The sequence below is a fragment of the Halictus rubicundus genome, chromosome 2 (assembly GCF_050948215.1).
Source record: "Halictus rubicundus isolate RS-2024b chromosome 2, iyHalRubi1_principal, whole genome shotgun sequence".
In the NCBI taxonomy this organism is placed as follows: Eukaryota; Metazoa; Arthropoda; class Insecta; order Hymenoptera; family Halictidae; genus Halictus; species Halictus rubicundus.
Window position 1 is genome coordinate 5,962,843 of NC_135150.1, and position 22,414 is coordinate 5,985,256.

General features: G+C 38.9%; 1 protein-coding gene across 2 annotated transcripts in view; it reads left to right on the forward strand.

Annotated features, from left to right (window-relative positions):
• Positions 1-22,414, forward strand: part of LOC143363844 (protein trachealess-like) — a 311,845-nt gene that overhangs the window by 84,363 nt on the left and 205,068 nt on the right. For both annotated transcript variants that reach the window (XM_076804378.1, XM_076804379.1), the window contains exon 2: positions 6,547-6,579. In XM_076804378.1, the coding sequence (XP_076660493.1) occupies positions 6,547-6,579 (33 nt within the window). The remainder of the gene's footprint in view (positions 1-6,546; positions 6,580-22,414) is intronic.

Consider the following 22,414-nt stretch of genomic DNA (forward strand, 5'->3'; position numbering starts at 1 on the left):
TTTAGCTCCACATAACTCTAATCGCGCTAAACTAATGGTTTTTAGCGGAGCTATGCGGGATTTGGCACAAATCAAATGAACTGCGATATTTCCAGACATGGATATAGTGCGTAGATAGATATTGGCTCCGTATGCGCGCTCACTAGCGTCACAAAAGCCATGCATTTCAATTCGTTTAACTTCGTGTTGCGAAATATGCCGTGTAAAAGTGAAATCTTTTAACAGCCTTAACTGCGCTTGATAATTCGACCACTCGGTTTGGATATCTGCAGGTAAGGATTCGTCCCAATCTAGTCGCAGTTGCCATAAACGTTGCATAAGTATTTTCGCGCTTACTGTTACAGGTCCAAGGAGACCTAATGGGTCAAATATTTTGGCAATAGACGAAAGGATTATGCGTTTAGTATGCGTTTGCCTGTTGTCAATAGATACGGTATATCTAATTGAATCGTCACGTGGATTCCAGATCACGCCGAGGGTCTTGACGGATTCATCGCCGAAATACTTCGGATGAATCTGATCTTCCGATAGTTCTGATAATAAATTTGGGTCATTCGATACCCACTGTCGAATGTTAAGTTCCCCTTTCTTCAACAAATTAATAATATCGTTACGTAATTTACGGGCTTCGCGGAATGTTGCAGCACCGGTCAAAAGATCATCAACGTAAATGTCCCTTTTAATGACCTCGGATGCTGCGGGATAATTGTCCGATTCGTCGTTCGCTAATTGGTGTAAACACCGTATTGCCAAGTATGGGGCTGAAGCTACACCGAAAGTGACTGTATTGAGCTCGTATGTAGAAATTTCGTTTTTGTCGTTCCGCCAAAGAATCCGTTGATACGGACGATCTTCGGGACGCACGAGAAATTGCCGATACATCTTCTCAATATCCCCGGTTAGCACGTATGCATGACTTCGAAATCGCAATAATAAAGAGAAGAGATCGTCTTGAATCGTCGGACCAACTTCGAGTGCATCATTTAACGATATACCGGTATCCGATTTAGCCGACGCATCGAACACAACTCGACATTTCGTCGTCGAGCTGGTGGGTTTGATGACGGCGTGATGCGGTAAGTAGAAACCGAAAGAATTGTCGGGTGAGTCTATCTGTGTCATATGACCTAACGTGATGTACTCATTTATAATCGCGGTATATTCCGTCTTTAGATCGGGATTTCGAGCGAATCTGCGTTCTAAAGACATAAATCGGTTTAATGCTTGTGTTCGGGATTCGCCGATGTCTCGCTTCTTCTCGTTGAACGGAAGCGCGACAACGTATCTCCCGGATTGTTCGCGTGCAACGGTACGGATAAAATGGGATTCCACTTCATTTTCAATTGCCGACAAGTGATATTGTTGTGGTCCCTCTTCGATTTCCCAGAATTTTCTAAGATCGAAATTAACGGTATTGAGGAATGTTCGCGTTTTTCCGATAGAAACAGTAGGTGCGCTCCCCCCGATGACCCATCCGAATTGGGTTTTGTGCAAAATCAAATCTGGTTTTCCCTTCGATTGAATCTGCAGTTGACCGATACTGAAACTAGATAATGTTGGTCCTGTTCCAATCAACATATCTACAGGGGAAGGCTTGTGAAAATGAGGATCCGCAAGAATAATATTCGAAGGAATTCGTAATTTACTGCGATTTATTTGGTGGTCTGGTAAGTGTCCTGCGATACGCGGTATGATAAAAAAATCGAGAGTGCGAGAAAATTTATTTAATCGAGACATAATCTTGACCTTTACAATCCGACTCGTAACCGTTTGAAGTTCATTCAACACATCGATATTCACCATTTGCATGTTAGTAGGTAGATTTAATTTTGCTGCAAATTCTTCGGTTATTAGGTTCGCGTTAGAACACGTATCTAATAAAGTGCGACATTCGATAGGTTGTTCTTGGTTGTCAAATGCACGTACGATTGCAGTCGTTAACAACCCGTGAGTAGCTCCGTCTGTTATTAAAGTTTGATGATTTTCGAATTTGGTCGGAATATCGATGTGGTTAGTCTGGCGTCATTCTTGATTGTTTAATTGCGGATCCGAACGAGATTTGATTTTTTCCAAAGGTGCGTGCGCGGTTTTATGCAGTCGTGAATTGTGTTTTAATTTGCAAAATTGGCATGTCCCCAACCTGCATTTATCCACCGAATGACCGGGCAACAGACAGTTCAAACATAATTTCGCATTTTTCACGGCTTCGATACGCTTTTCTATATTCATGTCTAGAAAATGAGGACATTGATACGTACGGTGCCCTTCGTTTTTGCAAAAAGAACAGGGCCATACTCGCGCCTGAGTTGCAAAGGCGGTCCGGCGTTGAAATTTCGGTGACGGAGGAGGTGAATTTCGCGATCGCGTTTGTCGAATGTACTGATTTTCACGTTTGTAGCTCGTAGGGCGAGACGACGTATATACGGGCGGTTTATTCATACATGCAATCGATGCATAATCCTGCGATTGGTGGGAAGCATTATGTAAGTGTTTGAATATGTCGTTTACTTTCGGAACTTCTGTGTCTATTAACGTATGCTCCCACGTCTTTCGCGTTTCGTCTCCCATCCGAGAAATGACAATGCTAGTTAAGAGATCATTAGCTATGTCTTCCCATGTTCTGCCTAAAGCTTCTAACGATCGAATATGAAGTTGCATATGCCGAACTAATTCTCGAATCGCGTCAGAAGAGTCATTTTTCATGAACGGGGTTTCCCGTAATAACGTCGCATGTCGCAGAACTAATACGCGTTTATTGTTGTATATTTCTGTTAAGTGGTTCCATACCACGTCGTAATTTTCTTCGCTTATTGTGAACGCTTCTATCGATTCTTTGGCTTCCCCGGTTAACGACAAAGTGAGATACGTTAATTTTTGTATCTTTCTCAGACTTGTGTCTGAATCGATCATCGATAAAAATGCATCGCGGAACGTTACCCATTTCTCTATTCTTCCGTCAAATTTTGGCAAATTGATGTTTGGTAGGTTTACAGAAATTTTATTCGCGGTTATTTTATGTTCGGATAAACTAACATTTTTATCATCATTCGGTTTGATTGACAGCGAATCTTGGAGCTCGAGAGCTGCCGCAAGAACTTCGTCATACGCATTCGTTATTTCCTCACGTTCTGATTCTATGGCATCATAATCCTCGGTTAACATACCCAGTTCGTCTTGGTTGTCGTTAAATTTTAGAAAAAGAGATCGGATTCGATTTATGCGTTCTTGTAATTTAATAAGTTCTCTTTTTGATTCTGTGAATGACTCGACAAATTTACCTAATGAGGTGATTTGAGCTTTAAAATAACTTCGATTCTGTTTAATCGAACGAACTTGTTTTTCAATGGCTTTGTCGGCTTTCTCGATATGTGCCATTTTTACCACGAAATTCGAGACAGGGAAACGAAAGGATAAATGGGAAATTTAATTGGCGCGAAAATTAAACGAGCCTACCTTCGCCGGTGCCGTCGTCCACGGAGTTGTCCCTGGTCACGATAATGCAGGAACGTCTCTGGAGTTTCGGAGGTTGACTGCTGACGTCGTCGTCCACGGAGTTGTCCCTGGTCACGCTAGCGCAGGAACGTCTCTGGAGCTTCGGAGGTTGACTGCTGATGCTGTCGTCCACGGAGTTGTCTCTGGTCACGGTATTGCCAAAGATGTTGAACTTCACAAAGTTCGTATGCGAATATGTTCATTGACCGACACTTTATTCACTCCAATTACGCCACTGGATCCGGTTCGAAGGACCATGTGTTGGGTTCTCGAAAAGAACTCTATCTTCGTATTTAATCGCGGAAATAAATATATCTTTATTCAATTAAATACAAGCGGTTGCCGGCGGAGGTTTTCTTTGGGCAACTAATTCCAGTAGTCGAATGGACGATGTTGTGTTTACAAGTGTCGGTTGAAATTGAAATAGCCTTGTCTCCGACACGAGACGTGCTGTTCGCGAGAACGTTAACAATTTCTTGAAAGACGTTGTAAGTGTCTAGTCAAGCCGGAATATCGATATAGTCTCGGAGAGATCTAAGGACTATCTGCTGCCCCGAGGTCCGCTGTTCTTTTTTGTCACCTCGGTGGTGACGCTATTTTGTGGCCATGGGCCCGTTTTCGGGGGAAGAACCATCCCTATTCGTTAATTTGACTTGAGGGCGGAGGATCTTCTGGAACGGCCCTCACCGGTGGAGGAGGAAGTCCCACCTCAAGTCAAATAAGGAAGAGTTCCCAAATTGCGCGATTTATGGGACCCCGGAGCAGCGCGACGAAGGCCTAAGTGGCCCACGTAAGCCGTGCTAGCCAAGTGGCTAGCAGCTAATTTATTGCCCCTTGGCCGAGGCCCGGTGACGAAGACCAAGGGCTGGAAAAACGTGCGTTTACTGTCTCTGGTTTTCGTCCGTTTGACGAAAACCAGAGACACGGTTATTGGGGTTGTAGCGAAACCCGAGCGTACCTCGCGTCGTGCGGAAGAGGATTTACGACCCCTTGGCCGCCGCGTGTAGTGGGCCATAAGGCCCGCTGTGTCCGAATCCGGAACCCTCAAGTACCTCGCGGACGGTACACGGTGTGAGGGTCGCACGGATTGACTTATGGCCACTTTTCCAATGCCATCAGCTCGAATCCTCAAGCGCCTCGCATGCGGCAACTCAAGGATTAGCATTCTTCGTGATTAGTCGAAGGACGGACAAAAATCGGAAAAGGGCCTTCAACGACATCTGGAGAACGTGAAATTACGCCGTAAAAATGAAACTACGATATTCTACGGGGGCCGCGGCATGCATCCTCTCGGAACCGTACAGGGTGTCCCAAGAATGTTGTAGTTCCTTGAAAGTGATGATTCATTGGCACGGCCAATGGCAACGCAACGCTCAGCGGGACTTGTCGCTAAGTCGCAATCCGCCCGCTGTTGCCGCGCCCTAATTGGTCCGCGTTTTTCGTTCATAACTCCTTAACAAAGCCACGGAAAACATTTCCGCAAAGGAAAAAGCTGTTTCAAATGACCTCAGGAATCATCCTTTTCAAGGAAGTACAACACTTTTGGGACACCCTGTATAATTACAGCGATTCCCGTCTTATAAAATAATTGAAGCATTAGGGGTATCACTGCATTTGTCATAAGACAAGCGTTGTGTGTTACACTTTTGCTCGTACACGTTATGTGTTGCTGAACCCTTGAAGTGAATTGTTGAGACTGTCAGATTATTCAAAAAGCTGACGATTATCTAATGCTCATTTAAATTTCACTCTACTTTTTGTACTAAATAATAAAATTAATTTAAATTTACGAGGTTGATAAAAATAAAAATTTAATTAATTGTTCAAATCCATATTGAAATTCTACTGAACACATTAGGTGCTGTGTTAGTCACCGACGATACAAAATTTAATAACTAACATCCTTGTATTAAAAGTTACGAAATTTCAGGATTATGGAAAAAGAAACATTTATCCGAATACTGGTGTTAATGGAAAGATACTAGGGTGGGGAAAGATAATAAAGTTAATGGTTAAATATAGTTCCATTGAATTAAAATATTTTTGGAACTCGCGATGTGAAAATCCTGCAAATTCGCTGAATAGGGGACTTTTCCACGGCATCTGCACGGGACGAACTCAAACGAACTGAAGTCTATAGCCGCGTTCAACCGTGAGATTAGCCTCGCGCACAATTTACGACGGCGATCTTATTCACCTCTCAGCTTCTATATAAAAGCTTTTTCCTGTAAGCTGCGATACATCCTTTGGACGTCGGGGCTCGCGTAAGAAGAAGCCCTTTGGAGATCGTACACCATAACAAATTAACACTACTTGCTTATAACCGATGCTAAGCTACGAATCCTCCGCATTTATGGTTTGCGCAAATATATGAGATACGAAGAATCGAACGTGTGTATTACGGAAAATGTGATCGTCCAATAATCTTAAATATTTACTCGCCAATGTAAGTAGATAAGAAAATCGTCGCACAAAAAGACTGCGGATCTTTATGCAAATATTAATTTTTGTTGCCTAAATTTTAAATTTTGCCTAAATTTGTTTTCCTATAGTCATATAGTTTTCTTCAAAGGTGGCGACTGCAAGGAAATAATTAGACAGCGAATTTTATGCATTCATGGCAAAAATGTTTAAATGAAATACAGTGTAGTAAAGATGGCAGAAGAATTTAAAAATATACACAATCTTCATTTCATTAAAACTATTAAAAGAAAAAATACATATTTATTTAACTTCTTACAATTGATACGGAAAATTTTTATTTTGCATAGAGATCCGCAGTCTAATAGTTATTATCTGTTTATCGCAGTTGTTGGCACATAGATATTAGAGGGAAACAAATGACAATGAAATAAAGATGCACATTTTGTATAGCAATATATAAATTCATAATAGTTACGATCTTGGTTATGAAATTATAAAAAATTTTGCACATTTAAAAATTATTGTTACACGAAAAGCTAATATAAATGAGTATAAAATTTACAAAGCAGTGTTCATACATAAGAATCGTTGTCACACAAAAAGTTGATAGAAGTGTCTTGGATGTTTCAGGTACCGAGATGACGCTCTCTGTTGGACAGACAGGTAAGACTTGCTCGACTATAAAAACTTAAATGCAACCGAAATTAACATTTACAATATAATATTATTAATTCTATTCTTTACCGCAACGTGCATTATTGCAAAATATTTGACAAATTCTAAGTTACGAATGAAAGCCTTAATGGACTACAGACACAAATTATGAATTCAGAGGCGCACAAGTACGAATCAAGAAATTAACACTAAACCTACCGACACTTCTTGTACACCTATTCCTACCGTGCGTCGTTAAAAACAGTTATTGTTAATATAATTAAACGTAGATAATAGTCAATTTGTTGCTGAATGAATTAGTAGACGAACAACTTTCATAAAATGACGATTCAAATTTATTTTTATATAATTTCAATTATATAAAGAATACTGCGATACTCTCTCCTCGATTTACAAAATTGTACTGTGTCGTTCAGCTTTGCGATTTGGATGTAATTGCCATGAAACGTGCGTAACTTCGTAGCGTCTCGTTCAACAAGGCGGCACATTTATTTCGAGTTGACCATGCCACATTGAGAATAGCCTTTCTTTTATATTGATTGTTTAGGTTTAGAAGAGCTATTAAAATAGAAGAACTATTTAAATACCATATTATCTCTTGCGGTCAAATTGACCGGCCGCGGTAGGCAGAACAGGCTACAAATATTTCTTGGAAAAAAGAAATAATACGAGAAATAAATACTGAAAAGTACATTGTATGCATACTTTAAGAAAACTCGTAAAGATAAATAGCGATGTGATCATGTTAGGTTTGTGTTAGCAATGTGATCATGCGACCGTGATAGGTTTAGTGGCAATGTGTCACAAACATTGCTGAAACTATCGATCCTTTCAGTCCGTTTTGTGAAGTAAACATACACACGAAGACCGACTCACGACACAAAGATCGCCGGGCCAATAAAATCATTATGATCAGAAAAGTCGCTCGGATCGCACGACCGACACTTCGATCGTCGGAATTCCCTACGAACCTTGAACTGATATCCGTGAAATTAGAGGGACCGTTAAATGTAACATGGAAGACACACGCGCAAGAGGCGTTAGCCGGTTCGATGAAAAAGGAGCCGCGGGAATGATTTTAACACCGTTTTAAACGATCGCGGTACTTTCGATTTATTTCTGTTTTCGCCGGAACGGCCAACACAGGTACCGTGGAAGGAAACGGGAAGAGGGGACATTGGGGAGAAAGAGAGACGGACGTTAGGACGAGGGCGAGGTGTGTCAAAAAGGAGAGACAGAAAACGTGGCAGGAAAGGGGAACGGCTAGGGATATAAAGGAGACAGCGCAGGAGCGAGGTGAATAATACAGAGAGATAGACGTTGCGAACGCAATTCCATTGTTCAAAGTGAGTACAGAGAGCCGGAGGAGCGTTCGCTAAAGCAATGAGCAAGGCAACGAGCTTTTGCCACGAGGTTCTTGCCCACCGGTATAAATCAACTCGCGAGTGACCAAACCACTCCGGCTATACGATCCGCCGTATACACCGGCTACATCAAATTAGCGACACTTCTTTCGATCGACATGTCGATGCCGAGTTTTTGCTATCCGCGGAATACTTTCTCTCTGCTCTGACTATCCGCGGCGTCGGATCCACTTTTTGTTTTCCTTTTTTTTTTCTTTAAACCGAGACTGTGTTCGGTGGTCCTATACCGATCTTCTGCGGATCCGTGTAAATTATTGGCCCAGCACTCAACGAATTTTCTTCCTAACAATCGAGACGGATGAAATGAAAAATGTTTTTGGCGGTTTGTTTATCGACGCGATCTTTATGGAAATTTGTACTCTTATGAGTAAACAGCGGATATTATGCGTTTATAACAAAAATGGGTAAGTGTCATTTAAAACGGTAAAAACATTAGAAGAATTTGCAAGTACTGTTATACTATTTTAAATCTATTAAACATATTATGACAGAAAATAATCTTTTCTTCATTCCAGTTTGTTGCGATTCGGGTAGATAATTTTTATTTTGCATCAAGATCCGGCTGTCTACTTATGAGATAATGTACGAATGCTATAGTAAAATGGAAATTTTGGTTCTAACGTGCCATGCTAGTCTATTTCAAAATACAGTGGAACTTCCATTATCCGAACTGAACAAGAGAGTTCTTGTAATAGAATAAAGTGTTTACTCGATGTATGTCCAAAACACAGGTCTAGCCAGGGGCATGTATCGGCCAAGAGATACTATTCTTTGATCCATGCCGAACGTAGAAAAGAACAGCGAAGCTCTAGGAGTCCTCGGTTTATGGCCCTCGTGGGGTATACACCGTGGTGAGGATAGTTCTGGTACTTTTATCGGCTAGGCATTTGGGACATATATAGAGTAAACACTGTAGTTACTTAATGATAATAGGAGATTAAATGTAAGGAAATTTTTATTAAGGTATTTATTCATAGGTTTGTTCAATAACATGATAGGTTATCTCCAAAATGGCAAAAGGTAATAACGCAGTATGGAAAATATGTTATTGAATAAATCTACGAATAAATATTTTAATTTTATCTTTCAATCTTAATTTAAAAACGCTAAATTTTTTCGTTCCATCCCAATAATTTAATGTTCTTTACGTCGAATAGAAAGTCATGATTAGATTGCGGATTTTTATGCAAAATACACATTATTTTTGCGTTAATTATAAAAATCAGGAGTCAAATAAGAAATTGTATCTTTCAATTTTAGTGAATTAAAAATGTTCCTAAATACTCTTAATCTTTTTACTATTTTAAATTGCACTTTGTTATTTTTGTTATAAATGTATAAAATTCGCAGTTATGATTATTGTGCACGTGTGACGATGATGTAGAACGTGTTAAAAGATCGTATAATATTTAATTTGCGAATAAATTTGGTTAACAAAAGAAATATTATGATCATTATACAAACACTAAATGCTATAGATAGAATTTAAAATTCAAGCAGCGTTTAAAGGAAAATCCATTGTAAATGGCTCGCACGGAAGAAGGGAAATAAATTAATGACGACACCTGGGTCGGCGTAATCAACTAAAACCGAAGCGACGTTAATTGCGAACAGCCGAACCCGCCGCGATAATTAATAACTGGCGCGACGTTATCAACTCCGGGGCCCCTGTGTCGTATCTTTCGATCTTTTTGCTTGCTCATGAAACGCCGACGGATCTTCGTCCGCGCAAAACGTAGGTACAGCGTAATTGGTCCGCGCGATTCGATCGCGAAAAAGAACGGCCACGCATATTACACGCCATATCCGGTCACGCATATTTTATTCGGCCATTCGTAATTCATCGAATCGCTTTTTTATAATTCGATCATTCGAGTAAATCGCGGCTCGATCGTTCCCAGGGTATAAATCGTTCCTCGCTAATGTCTCTATCGTAACCGTTTGATTACACGTTCCGAACTACGTTCCTCGATGACTCACGAATATGCATAAATGTTTAAACGCGGTATAGGAATGTTGCTATCAATTCTGTTTTATTTTTTAACTCTTTAATCACCTACAGATTTTGATGTAATCCACAAAATTCGAATCAAATGTAATGCAACTTCATTATATTTTTGGCTCATCTACAACGAACACAATAAAAAATTGCCTCATTTTTGCCCCTCTAATCTATGTTATAAAATGTTTTGCAATTTATATTTTTATTTTACACATGGTACAATTGACCACAGTCAGGCAAACGTGTTACAAGTGCACCAGTAAATCAATGAATGATCATTTTGCATTTTCGTATACTAAACTATTTGTTGAAAAAATAAATTCCCAGTTAGTCCGTATATACGATACAATTTTCAAAACATACTAATTTCTTTTAGAATCTCAGCACAGTTACTTACCCTAAAAACTAATTGTTGGAAGAAAGTTTAGATATAGTTTGAGAATGTGAAAACTCATACCTATTGAACAATCAATTACTCATTATAATATCGATTAAATAAGTAATATTTTCAGATACAAATAATTTTTTATTAGACGTAACTCTGATTCGTCAAATCCGAACAATATATTTTATTGAGAAAAATTAACTTTGCATTACAATATTGTCTTTGATACTAATTGACAAACTGATTTAGGGGTATAAATCCTCAACTGTCGATTTCCAATGAATATTAATTTATCATAATCCATAACTTTGCTGGAACATCGTTTTTGCACGTACATACATGGTCCGACTTCGACGGTAATCATTATACAAACATCATGCCTCTGTATTACAAACAGCTACGAAAAAGGTAAAATAGAAAATAGTTTTTATATTTGAAAATATTAATCTTTTTATCTACATGCGAGAAAATATATTTCATGCGTGTAACATGTTTTTCATGTGTCTAAAACCTTGTACGTCTTATGATCCCATAACTAATCGGTTAAAGTGGTCTAATAATATTCGCATTGTAAAAATAAAATGTGAAAACTTTAATGCCTATAATTTCTACTCGATGTAATCTAGTAACGACAAACCGAAGCCAGTTTCCTTAATTAATTTCTTACGTGTAAAACATTATATAATCCCTACTTTGATTAGAAATATACTACACATATGTATACATTCATTTATAATAACACTTTGTACAAGTAATTGTATTGTTCACAGTGAGCTATTTAAGATAAGGCGAATTGTTTTAAACAAAGCTGTTTAGTTTATGAGGGATAATTAGGTGGTGAATAAAGTTTTCTAAGAAGTTACATTTTTAGTAATGTTATAATTGAAGTCATTGAGAAATGAAATTTTTAATCATGTTATAATTGAAGTCATTGAGAAATGACATTTTTAGTCATGTTATAATTGAAGTCATTGAGAAATATAATATTATGCAAACTGCTCTAAATTTACCATTGTTGGTCATTGTTAGCAATAAGAGGTTACTGCTCATTAGTTTTTACAGTCTTTGCTTCGTCTTCCCTACCATTTGTACAAAAAGGGAAGAGGCATTTTCTCGGTGATTTTTCAAATTAGCCAGACACCTTTAAAGAAATGAAGAATGTTAATCGACGATAGGTCCGTAGTACATTTTGAAAAAATAGAGTATGTCGCTAAAAAGTTAAAATAATACGTACGCGGCCGGTTAATGAACAGTTGTTTTCAAAGAGATCGTTAGAGACGGGTGATTTATAAGTGGTGAAACAAAACTATTAGGATGGGAATTCGTAAAGCGGGCAATCTGCGGGGCCCTGTTCCGTAGCAGGTTAATAATTATTGAACTATCGATTAAATGTTCGGCCAAGCTGATTGATCAGCGTTTATATCGCGCATACATCGGCCGCGTCCGCTCCCTACAATTTTCAACCGGGCGCCCATCTTTCAAGTGCATCACGATCTTTTAGCTCACCAAAGGGCGCTTCACTACTGGCCTAATGGCGTTGTTCAGGGAAATTATCGATAATGAATAAAAAACGTGTCCAGATTATCGTTCCCTCCTCGGCTTCTTGTTGGATCTCGAACGGTATCAGTTTATCGGCTAATGATTTTAATTGATGTTACCGCCACGCCGAGCGAACCCTGTTGATTGTGACACTACAATTTTTCAGCCGAAACTGAGTTAATCAGGTGTTGCGATCCTGCCGTCGACATTCCTCGCCAATTTGACAATTTTAATTGATTCGTGATGATTATTGCTTTAGGGAAGATTGACGGAGATGTCATTTTTCCCGAATCAAACAATACAGTGACAAATTCTCTTGTGTTTTGATTTCTATAAAAGTGTCTGAGAAAGTATCTGCATAAAAATTATTTTTGCTTTAGCAAATCTATTATGTTATTAAACAATTTTACTATTTCAATCTTAAAACTCAACGATACTCGGGTAAAAGAATTCCCGTTTACTGGGAAAAATAAACGAATACTTAACTTAATAATTAATAAACAGTCGAATACTTTTCTTATCAACATTTGCTTAAAGTTATTATGTATTGTATTGGGTTGTAACATAAATTCGTACTCATTGCAAATGCAAACAACTGTGATTAAATAAAAACTAATTACAGTCAACGATTTTATAAATAATTGATAGTAATTTTCTACTTTGTTAATAAGTAAAAAGAAGATTGATCGATCCATCGTTGTACACTTATTATAAATACATAAAATTTGTAGTCCACGTATACAATAATTGTGGGATACATATTTTGCTCGAGTTTTGCTATTACACTACATTAATGCATTGTTGTTTCATTTAGTTTATTTCTAGTATATTTAATTGACTATGATCAAATTTTATTAACAAGCGGAAAGTACAAAATAAGGCAAGCAAATATATCCGGTACGTGATCTATAAAGTATAGAATAAAACACAATATCTCAACAACCAGAATTTTTGTGTAAAAGAAGATTTTTAAGGTTCCATTTGGCACAGCACAATTATTGGAAAGCCTGTTCATAAGCTTCCGGTAAGTAAATTTTTAAGGGTTATGTAGGTAATTTATTATGCATACTGTCATGTACAATACTTCATACACGCTCTGGTGATAGTGACGAGGAATAGGGACACGACGATTCGGATAACTAGACTAGTTCGGGTAACAGGAGCCCCCTAACTCTCCCCTCCACTACGGTTTCTTCGTTCTTATAGTGGCGGTTCATTTAACTCGATATACTCACCTATTTGATATATGCCGCGAGTAGTCAGTTCGCACAATAGGAGCTCAGATACGAGTTCGGTAAAATGGGTATTCGATGCTGGTTCGAATAAATAGAGTCCCACTGTAAGTGTATGCTAATTAAATTTTGGATACAGTGCTTTGCGCGCGTGTAACCCCGAAAGACAGTTAGCCACACCTGACCATCCGAACTGATTTCTAAAACCTACAATCTCGGGCATCCCGGGCATCTCGGGCATCTGAGCGAGGATCTCTCCACTTCTGTGGTCCGCGGAGCGGTACCAATCGGCCCCATGATTTACACTCGTTAAAAACGTCGATCAGAAATCAGTCGCGTACCGAAACCGGTGGCCGGAGAGATCGGACGTAATAACAGGGGCTGGAGTGCGCACGGTGCGGCGCGGCACGGCGCGATCGATTCTTTGCCGGAAGCCGGATCGGATGGATCGAGTCGCAAACAGGAATATACGCATACCGGCCGGGTTAGCCGTCTCTTAAACAACCACAGCGTATTTTTTTGCTGGCGTTCGATTTAACTGGATGTCGTTACTACGCTCGGCATTGTTGTCCGCCGATTCGTTCATCGATTCATCCTTACTTTCCGGCTGAACGTTGCCCCGCGTCTTCTCTTCGTCCTCCACGCAGTGTGTGTGCTCCTCTCCTTCGTGCTCCCTCTTTCTCGGGCTATCTTCATCGCTCTCCCGGCCTGGCGAGTGCCTCGGTCTCCCTCTCGCTTCGGCCTGCCGATCCGATCCGATCCGATCCTATATTTATTGTATCGAGGAGACCAGAGCCGCCGCATTCCTCGCGCATGCGCCGCCCGTAATGAGCGGTCTCCAGTCCTGTCTGTCTTTCCATCCCGTCCGTCCATGGGTCTGTCCAACCGACCGGTCGTAGCCCCCCTTGCTCACCCTTTCACCCTACCACCTTGGCCTCCTCCACCTCCACCTTCTGCCGATGCTTGCTCCTCCGCCGCCTCCACCGTCGTCCTCCTCATCCTCATCCTTATTCTCGGCGTCCTCGTCTTTCCACGTCAACTTCTGCTCCTACTTCGACGGATCTTTCTTCTTCTCCTTCCTCCTTCACCTTCTCCTTCCCTTCCCTTCTTCTTCTTCTTCTTCTTCTTCTTCTTCTTCTTCTACTTCGGTTCGGGCTCCCGCAGAAGTCGCTTCTGATTCATCTTGGTTGGAGGAGGGGGGGGGGGCAGATCACTTCACGAAAAGCAGGATACTCAAGTGAACCGCCTGGTCTTCGAGAATTTCGATACATTTTCACAAATCGACTGTTTTCTGGAAATAGAAAACTGGGTACAGTTGCACTCCATTTGTTGGAAAAATATTTTCTCGAATAACCGATGAACCCCTCGAACTATAACGTCGAGTCAGACTCGTAATGAACATTTCGAATGATATCTACTAAGTAGGAATGTTACTCCTTTCTTTTAAGACGAACTAACCCTTACAGTTTTTACTCAGATTACGAAGTATCGTACTAGAGGACCTTCCTAGAATCGGTATAAATTTTCTCAAATAGGCTTTATAGTATAGTATAGAATAGTATAGTATAGTGAAGTATAGTATAGTATAGTATAGTATAGTATAGTATAGTATAGTATAGTATAGTATAGTATAGTATAGTATAGTATAGTATAGTATAGTATAGTATAGTATAGTATAGTATTGTATTGTATTGTATTGTATTGTATAGTACAGTATAGTATTGTATTGTATAGTATATTAGAGTGAGTATAGTATAGTATAGTATACTATTTTATAGTATAGTATAGAATTTAAGGGTAAATAATCCGAATGTTCTGACAAAATTAAAAAAGCTTGACTTTAGCGATTATCGTTCAATACAATAGCGAAAGTTAGTGTACAGAAATGTTGTTGGAGTCCTGAGAGACCCCCGTACAAGTGTACAAGTTAAGGGTTAATTCTATTCGTTTGTAACGAATGTTTGAGTATCAAAGTAAATGTAAGCGTACAATGAACATAAACTTTCTTTCCTCTTATGTGAACTATGAACCCTGAACTACCACGCTGGCAGAAGGAAGGACAGTCTCACGTGGTATTATTACGTAAAAGAAGATTTTTAAACTTCGTTTTGGTACAGAATCATACTTACATTCATAAACATTGGAATACTGCTATAATCCGCGAAATGAACTAGGCATGTGACTGAATCCACTAATCTGATCGTGAACTCTGGTTAATTGAATGAAAACTCGCAAGAAGTTGAGAAACTGCATGCAATTATTATACTATGAACTTCCTAGTCAGATGAATTGTTTGTTCCCCGACGGGTGTATACAGAGTGATCGGTAACTGTCGGTACGATGGAACAAAAGGGAGTGATTCTACATAAATAAATAATTCGAAAATGTAGAATCAAATTTTTGCATACGAGGCTTTGTTTTCTAGAAAATCGTCTTTAAAAATTCCGTGAACACGCGTGTTGTTGAATAAGAATCGTGTGACGTGTCTGTTCATGACCTAACATTTCCACTTCTTACAAATGCTAAGCACATGAACTTGACGGATTTTCAACGTCGATTTTCTCAAAAACGAAGCCTCGTATAACAAAAATTTTATTCTACATTTTCGACTTATTTTTTTTATGTAGAATCGTCCCCTTTCCGGTTGTGCCACCAGTTAACGATCACTCTGTATATTTAATGACGTAATAGTGTAATATAAGTGGAGCAATTTGCGAAGACTTCGCTTCGGTTTAAATTGACTTCAACAATTACGGAAGAATTGAATAAACACAATTCTTATTAACATTTATCTACATAATTTCCATTATTTTACCCTCCGCCGCACATAATTCCTAATTGATCATAATATTCCTTCGAATTTGTATTTTTCGTGAAAACAGGTTAAAAGGCTCTTAGAATGTTTTTAAATGCTTCTAAGACCTCCACCCCCCTCCCCCCGCCCCCAAAATAAGAAATCAGGATAGAGAAGGAAAGAGCCATTGTGCCGATTACGTTAGTAAAAAGCCATATTGCCGGCGGAAGACTGAACAAATAATTCAGTAAATGAGCTTAAAAAAGTTAAAAGTTAAGAAACAATTGAGGAGAGCAGGAAAATATACCATAAGAGCGAGCAACCACAGGAATTATAAGTATCGGTCGATGGACAGAAAATTGATCACTTCGTTATCCGTTACTCGAACAGAAGTTCTGTAAAATAAAGAATGTCGCAACACTGAAAAACGTTAGTGTCCATTCATATTGGTACAGTGTTTGAAAAGGAGCGGCGTTCGAATTCTCGGCGCGAAACGAGAAACAAGAGGACGAGAGAAACTGGACGACAGGCGCGGTTAACGCGTCACCGGGCAGACCAATAGGAAAGATTCGCTTCCGTGGTTTGCTTATCGATTCAAATCGCGTGCAGCGTGTATGAATGAAGGAATGAGTGGGCGAGCCGAGCCACCGGTTGAATGGAAGCCCCACGGGTGACCACAAGGCACACGCGCGCGTACAAACTCCTCTTTCTTTCGTTCTTTTACACGCTCCCTTTCTCTCTCTCTCTCTCTCTCTCTCTCTCTCTCTCTCTCTCTCTCTCTCTCTCGCACTCTCCGCGCTGGCGCACCTTTTTTCTTTGTCCGACAGTAGTCTCGTACACTTGACCCTTGTGGCGAAGAACCGATGAAATCGTTCCTAACACTATCCGGCTTCAGACTTTACCGTCCACCGCCATATCTGTTTCGATTCATCTTTTTCCGAATATGTTCCGTTTTAGGGTTGCTTCTTCCAGTAACTCGCCCCAATGAGATGAAAGATAATTTTCTTTGCGTTACGTATTCAATTTCAGCGGGATTTAAAAAGTTACGTATATTTTTCAAAACGTATCGATTATTGACATACTATAATTACATTAAATTATATCGTATATTAAATGTGCCGTTTAATGCATACCTGGTCAGGTCAAAACAGTTAATCAATGGATAACAAGGAATTACAATTATTACAGCTATTACAATTAATCATGATCAAATCCTTAGGGTGTGATGTCAAATCAAACCGATAAATATTGACCTATTTTCGGGTTCTCCTATTTTAGGATTTGTAAAATCGTCCAAATTATTTTACTTCCCCTTATAGTTCAATGCAAGATCGAATAAAGTATAACAGTTTGGAACAATTTATGTGTATTCAAAAATCCATTTAAAGCTATTGTGCCACATATTGCTCATTAAAACAAAACCGACGTACAAGTTCTATTTCATTTCAATTCTATAAAATTCTGTCTGATTCAGGTGTACAATTTGAATCTCACTTTTTTATCTTCCACTTTTACACTCGCGTTAGTATTTCGAACGACTGATTCCAAGAAACAATACAATGAAAATAAAATTCAAGAAAATAAAAGTCCGATACGTTCGAATGCTCGGCTTGCTCGGTGATTCGACGACTAAAGAACAATTCGTCGAACAATCTCGGTCGCAGGGATGCGATGAGGCAACCGAAGGAAGAACCTCGCCTCGAAAGCCGTGAAAATATCCCCTTACAGCCATTATTTCGTTCAGTTTTCGTTTCTTCTGACAGTTAGCCGCGCGATAGTTTTACATCCGAACGTTCATTAATTCAGAGCTCGTCCGCAAGACGTCTTTTATCGGTGGCTACCGTCGAGGTTAACGATTCCACGTAAGAAGCCCCGCTCTCCCTCTAATAGCTTGTATCGGCATTCCAGCGATTCAAAAAATGTGCCAAACCGCTTCCCTTACCTCGGCGACTTTTGCATTCCGGGTTTTTTCCTGGCCTACGTCGTCGATATATTTGCTGCGCGGCGGATTTTCTTTTTGGCCGGTTCACGGTATCCGCTAATTAATATAATCGCGCGCGCGACTCGTTGTTCTTCTTGTCCCCTCGTCCTTTAATGGAAATTGCGCGTGCTTCGGCCCGAGGACAGCACTTTTGAAGAATATGGCGGGGGGTTCGGCGATGCGACTTTTGTAACAGCGTTTATTCACGCTGCTAACTGCTCGATGGACGTGTAGAACATGTTACCCAATGCCTCGAGATGCGTGAAAAAGATATTTGCGAGAAACTTACCCCCACTATCCACGCACCCCTTGAGGGACCAAGAAGCTGGATCGTCGAGACGTCTAACAGGATTAGTGTATAGCCGGGACAATACTAATGATTAAACTTTCTTGGCTTTAATTATTTTCTTGTGAAACTTTTGTCAACATATTTGTGACATTTTTCTGATTAAAATGAGACCAAACATGACATAATTCAAGGCATATCTGCTTGTTCGTAGAACGTCGACTATCCGAATCTAAATTCTCCACTTTCCGAATACGTACTTCATATTTCATACGTAATCTGAAGCGATCAATAGACAACACTGTACAAATCAATAACAATTTAATCCAAAACTGTAGCTAGGAAACTGTTCCATTATCCGAACACTCGTGTTTCGCCGACTAGTACATAAAGAATGAATAATAGACGCACAAACCAGTTTAAGAATCGTTTGGACAAGGTACAGTATTTAGAACAATTTTGATGGACAAAATTATTTCGATTTCATTAAAGAATACTGTACAGAAAGATTTAGAAAATTGTTATAAAAACGATACGAAAAATTTAAAGTTGTATTTTTTCTGAAATAATTAACATATTTAACTAATGTAATGTAGAGTATTACTAATTAGATTTAATGTACCGTGCTATAAAAAAAGATAGCAATGATTTATACAAGAAGTGTTGGTACATAATGAAAGATATAAATGATAAAAATAAAATTAATTTATTTCATTTTGATACATTATGTAAATTTGAAAAATACAATAAAACACATACAAAGCTGAAAGGTGAGGAATAACTGGTGTCACTAATTGTAAGAAAAAGAAATAGTGTAATCCTCGGTATAACGATTTAATGTTGTGATCCCCCATTTTCCCAGAAAATACATAATTTAATTTTTTTCCTGTTTTATGAGAAAATCATTTTTATAGGTTTTTGGGGATTTCGGACCTTTCACTGTGAATATCCTCTGAATGATTTTTTTCGACTTTTCAGAGCAAAAACATGTCATGTCATGAAACATTAAATCGTGTATAAATAAACGAGTACTAGTATAACAAAGTAAATAAAATTATTAACCGTTTTACAACGCTGTATAACTTTGATACACATTCGTTACATGAGTTTCATAAGTCACGTTTTATTTTATTACTAGAAGTTATCATAACATTTTATTATTTTCCTACCTCCTTGTAACCAAAGAATTTCTCTAGTGAATATTTATCAAACCATTTCACGTTATGCATAGGTATATATTTCGTTCTTGCTCGAAAAATGATATTGTAGAGGAATGAAAGCAACATCCAAAACGTAGCATCCCCTAAAGTTGAAACGTCCCTCCAATTAGCGGGAGCTTCCAACATGCTTTCTGAATCACTTAGCACAGCGATCTTTCTTCCACCCGACAATTCTATTCGGCAAATATCCGTCGCATTGAAACGGTTAAATGCAAAACGCGCGAATGAAACGCGATCAGACGGTGGTGACGTAAGGTCGTTCGCGGTGGGACACGCGTATCGCGGCGAAGCCAATTTTCGAGCGCTTTGTGCCGCGCGCGCTGCTAAAAATGCGTGTCGAATCGACAGCGAAGATCAACCTGACGAGGCAGCTTCGAGAGATCCGTCCGGTACGATCTCGAACGGGCATCGGATCCTCTCAAAGCATTCCATTGTAGTGGCCGTGCTTCTAGAAACAATTCACCGATCGGCTCGGATTCGTCGCCGGTTTTTCACCGGCCACGTAAAAATCTTTCCTCGCTCTCCAGCCACCTGATCAACGTATTACAGTAAAACCTCGCTAGTTACAACCTCGTACATTGCACGGAATCCTCGTTTGTTGTATCTAAGCGATTCCCATCAGGAGGTGTTCAAGGCTTTGGAACTCGCTGCGGGGATCGTCGTGGCTACAGTCAGGGACAAAAAGATAGGACAGACTATTAATTTGTTAATTTTTATTTATTAGATAACATGAAATGAAATTTCTTGTACAGAGATCGTTTTACACTGCTTTTATTTATATCGTTCAGTTGGTAAAACTAAAATGTTCCTCCGCGTGAATTCATCTAGAAAAATGTAAATTTTCAAAATATTAATGGGACTAAATGGACATGTGTTTAAAAATGGAACGAACAAAAAAGAATATACCAGTTTCGTTTAATGTTCAATATTTTATAGAGCCTCCTTTATTGTTTATCACAAAAATTATTCGCTTGGACAGAAATTTGTATAATTTTTTAATTGTTCCCTGCCTTAATTGGTGCCATTCATGTTTAATACATTGTTTTAACTCGTCAAGAGTTATAGATTGTCCTTGACATATAACGCTATCGCAAGGTTTCTTCAGATATTTTTAGTAATGTTAAGATCCGGACAACTTGCTGGCCAGTTCAGAATTTGAATTGTTTCATCATTGATTAATAGTGTGTTCATTTACTACCACATTTTGACCGGACATCGCATATGCTATCGTCAACATGCTTATTTGTCCACAAACATTTATTTGAAACAAACTTTATTTAAAAGTAAAATTAAATATCTAAATAAAAATTGAAAATAACTATTTCTTGATCAAAACATTTGCGTTCTAAAGTCAGACATTTCATATGCAAGAACCTAATAGAAACCTTATGTGGTTTAAAGCAATAAATAAATAATAATAATAATAACCTAATAGAAACAAAGAAAGATCCATAGCTACATTTTTCGTTGCACAACCTCGATTTTTGCACGCCTTCTCGGTCCCGTTTCGTGCAACGAGCGAGGTTCTACTGTATTGGGTTCTTCTCATCAGCTGAATACGAGCTCCAACATTAACTAGCCAGCTTCCGTTGCCATGCGTATTCATGGTGAACCGGTACGCGTGTATTAATTGACAAATAACTTTTTGCCCTGGCTGCACCGTATACGGACCGCATTGTCTGCGATTATGTACGTCCCTGTGCGATGGCTTTTCTTTTCTCTTGGCTGTCGTTGTTCTTTCTTTTCTTCTCTTCTCTCTTCTTTTTTTTTTTTTTTGGTCGGCCAGAGCGGCAATGAAATGCTGTTTTCCGAAAATGGCGCTGGAATGAGGACAGGTCTCCGGTAGCGGCACGCACCGAGTCCTATCATTTAATTTGGTATCGGGATACTTACGGTGTGCCCTCCGTTGAAACCCCTCGGACGAGGATTTTCTTTCTTGTCTACTCCGCCGACGGACGAATTCCGTCCTCGCGGATTTCGCGAGCCGTTTTTTCACCGGACGATCCGATCTGCAGCAAATCCATTTTTACGACACCGTTTACGCTAGTTCCCGATTCCTCTGAAGCATAAAGCGTGTCCTGATAGTCACGAATTTCCTGATCTGCCAGATCGACGAACCTTCGGTGTCGGAAACTTTGAGATTTATTGCTAGACTGTGCACTTTAATGGAAAATAAAAATTTGCCAAGTCAAGGAACAAATTTTTATTTTGCATTAAGTTCCACAGTCTGGCAACAAATCTGAAAATTTCCGACATGCATGCCTTCTTTAATTAATTTTAATAAGTTGAAAATAATGTAGTAATATTATTATGTTCTTTCTAAAGTGTGCACTTAATAATATACTCACAGTTGTGTGTTTCACCTGTTCATTTTTGTCATTAATGCATTAAATCCACACTATCACGTGTGTTTGACACCTTATGAGTTTTTCAAAAACTCCTGCTCAGGTTTTGGATGTTTCTCCATTTCATTTCATTTTTTATGAAATTCGTCTACGTTTATTATTATGTGTGTGTGTGCGCGCGCGCAGAAAGTATGAAAAAGATTCTCCCTCGGTTTCTTCTCTATCCAGGCTAGCAGACATATTCGTCACAATTTTTCAAACTTGTTTCTCCATTTAGTGAGTATCATGTTTGATTTACACCTTTTTAGTCTATTTTGTATTGTTAATGGTAGTTTGAATGGTGTTGTCTATTATACAATGCTGCACGAAAGTATTGGAAAAATACAATTTTTAGCATAAATGTGCATAGCTATGAGAAAATTGAATTTTTGGTTCAAAATATATTTATTAATACATTAATAAATAAATTAGTAAATAAAATTTTAAACATTAGTAAATAAACATATGTGCCCCAAGCGTTTTACATAGAAGGACAAAAGTATCGGCACATTTGAATGATAATGTGCATTTGTAATTAAAAATAAAATACTAATGTTTTCCTGTTGGTCCCTTCCT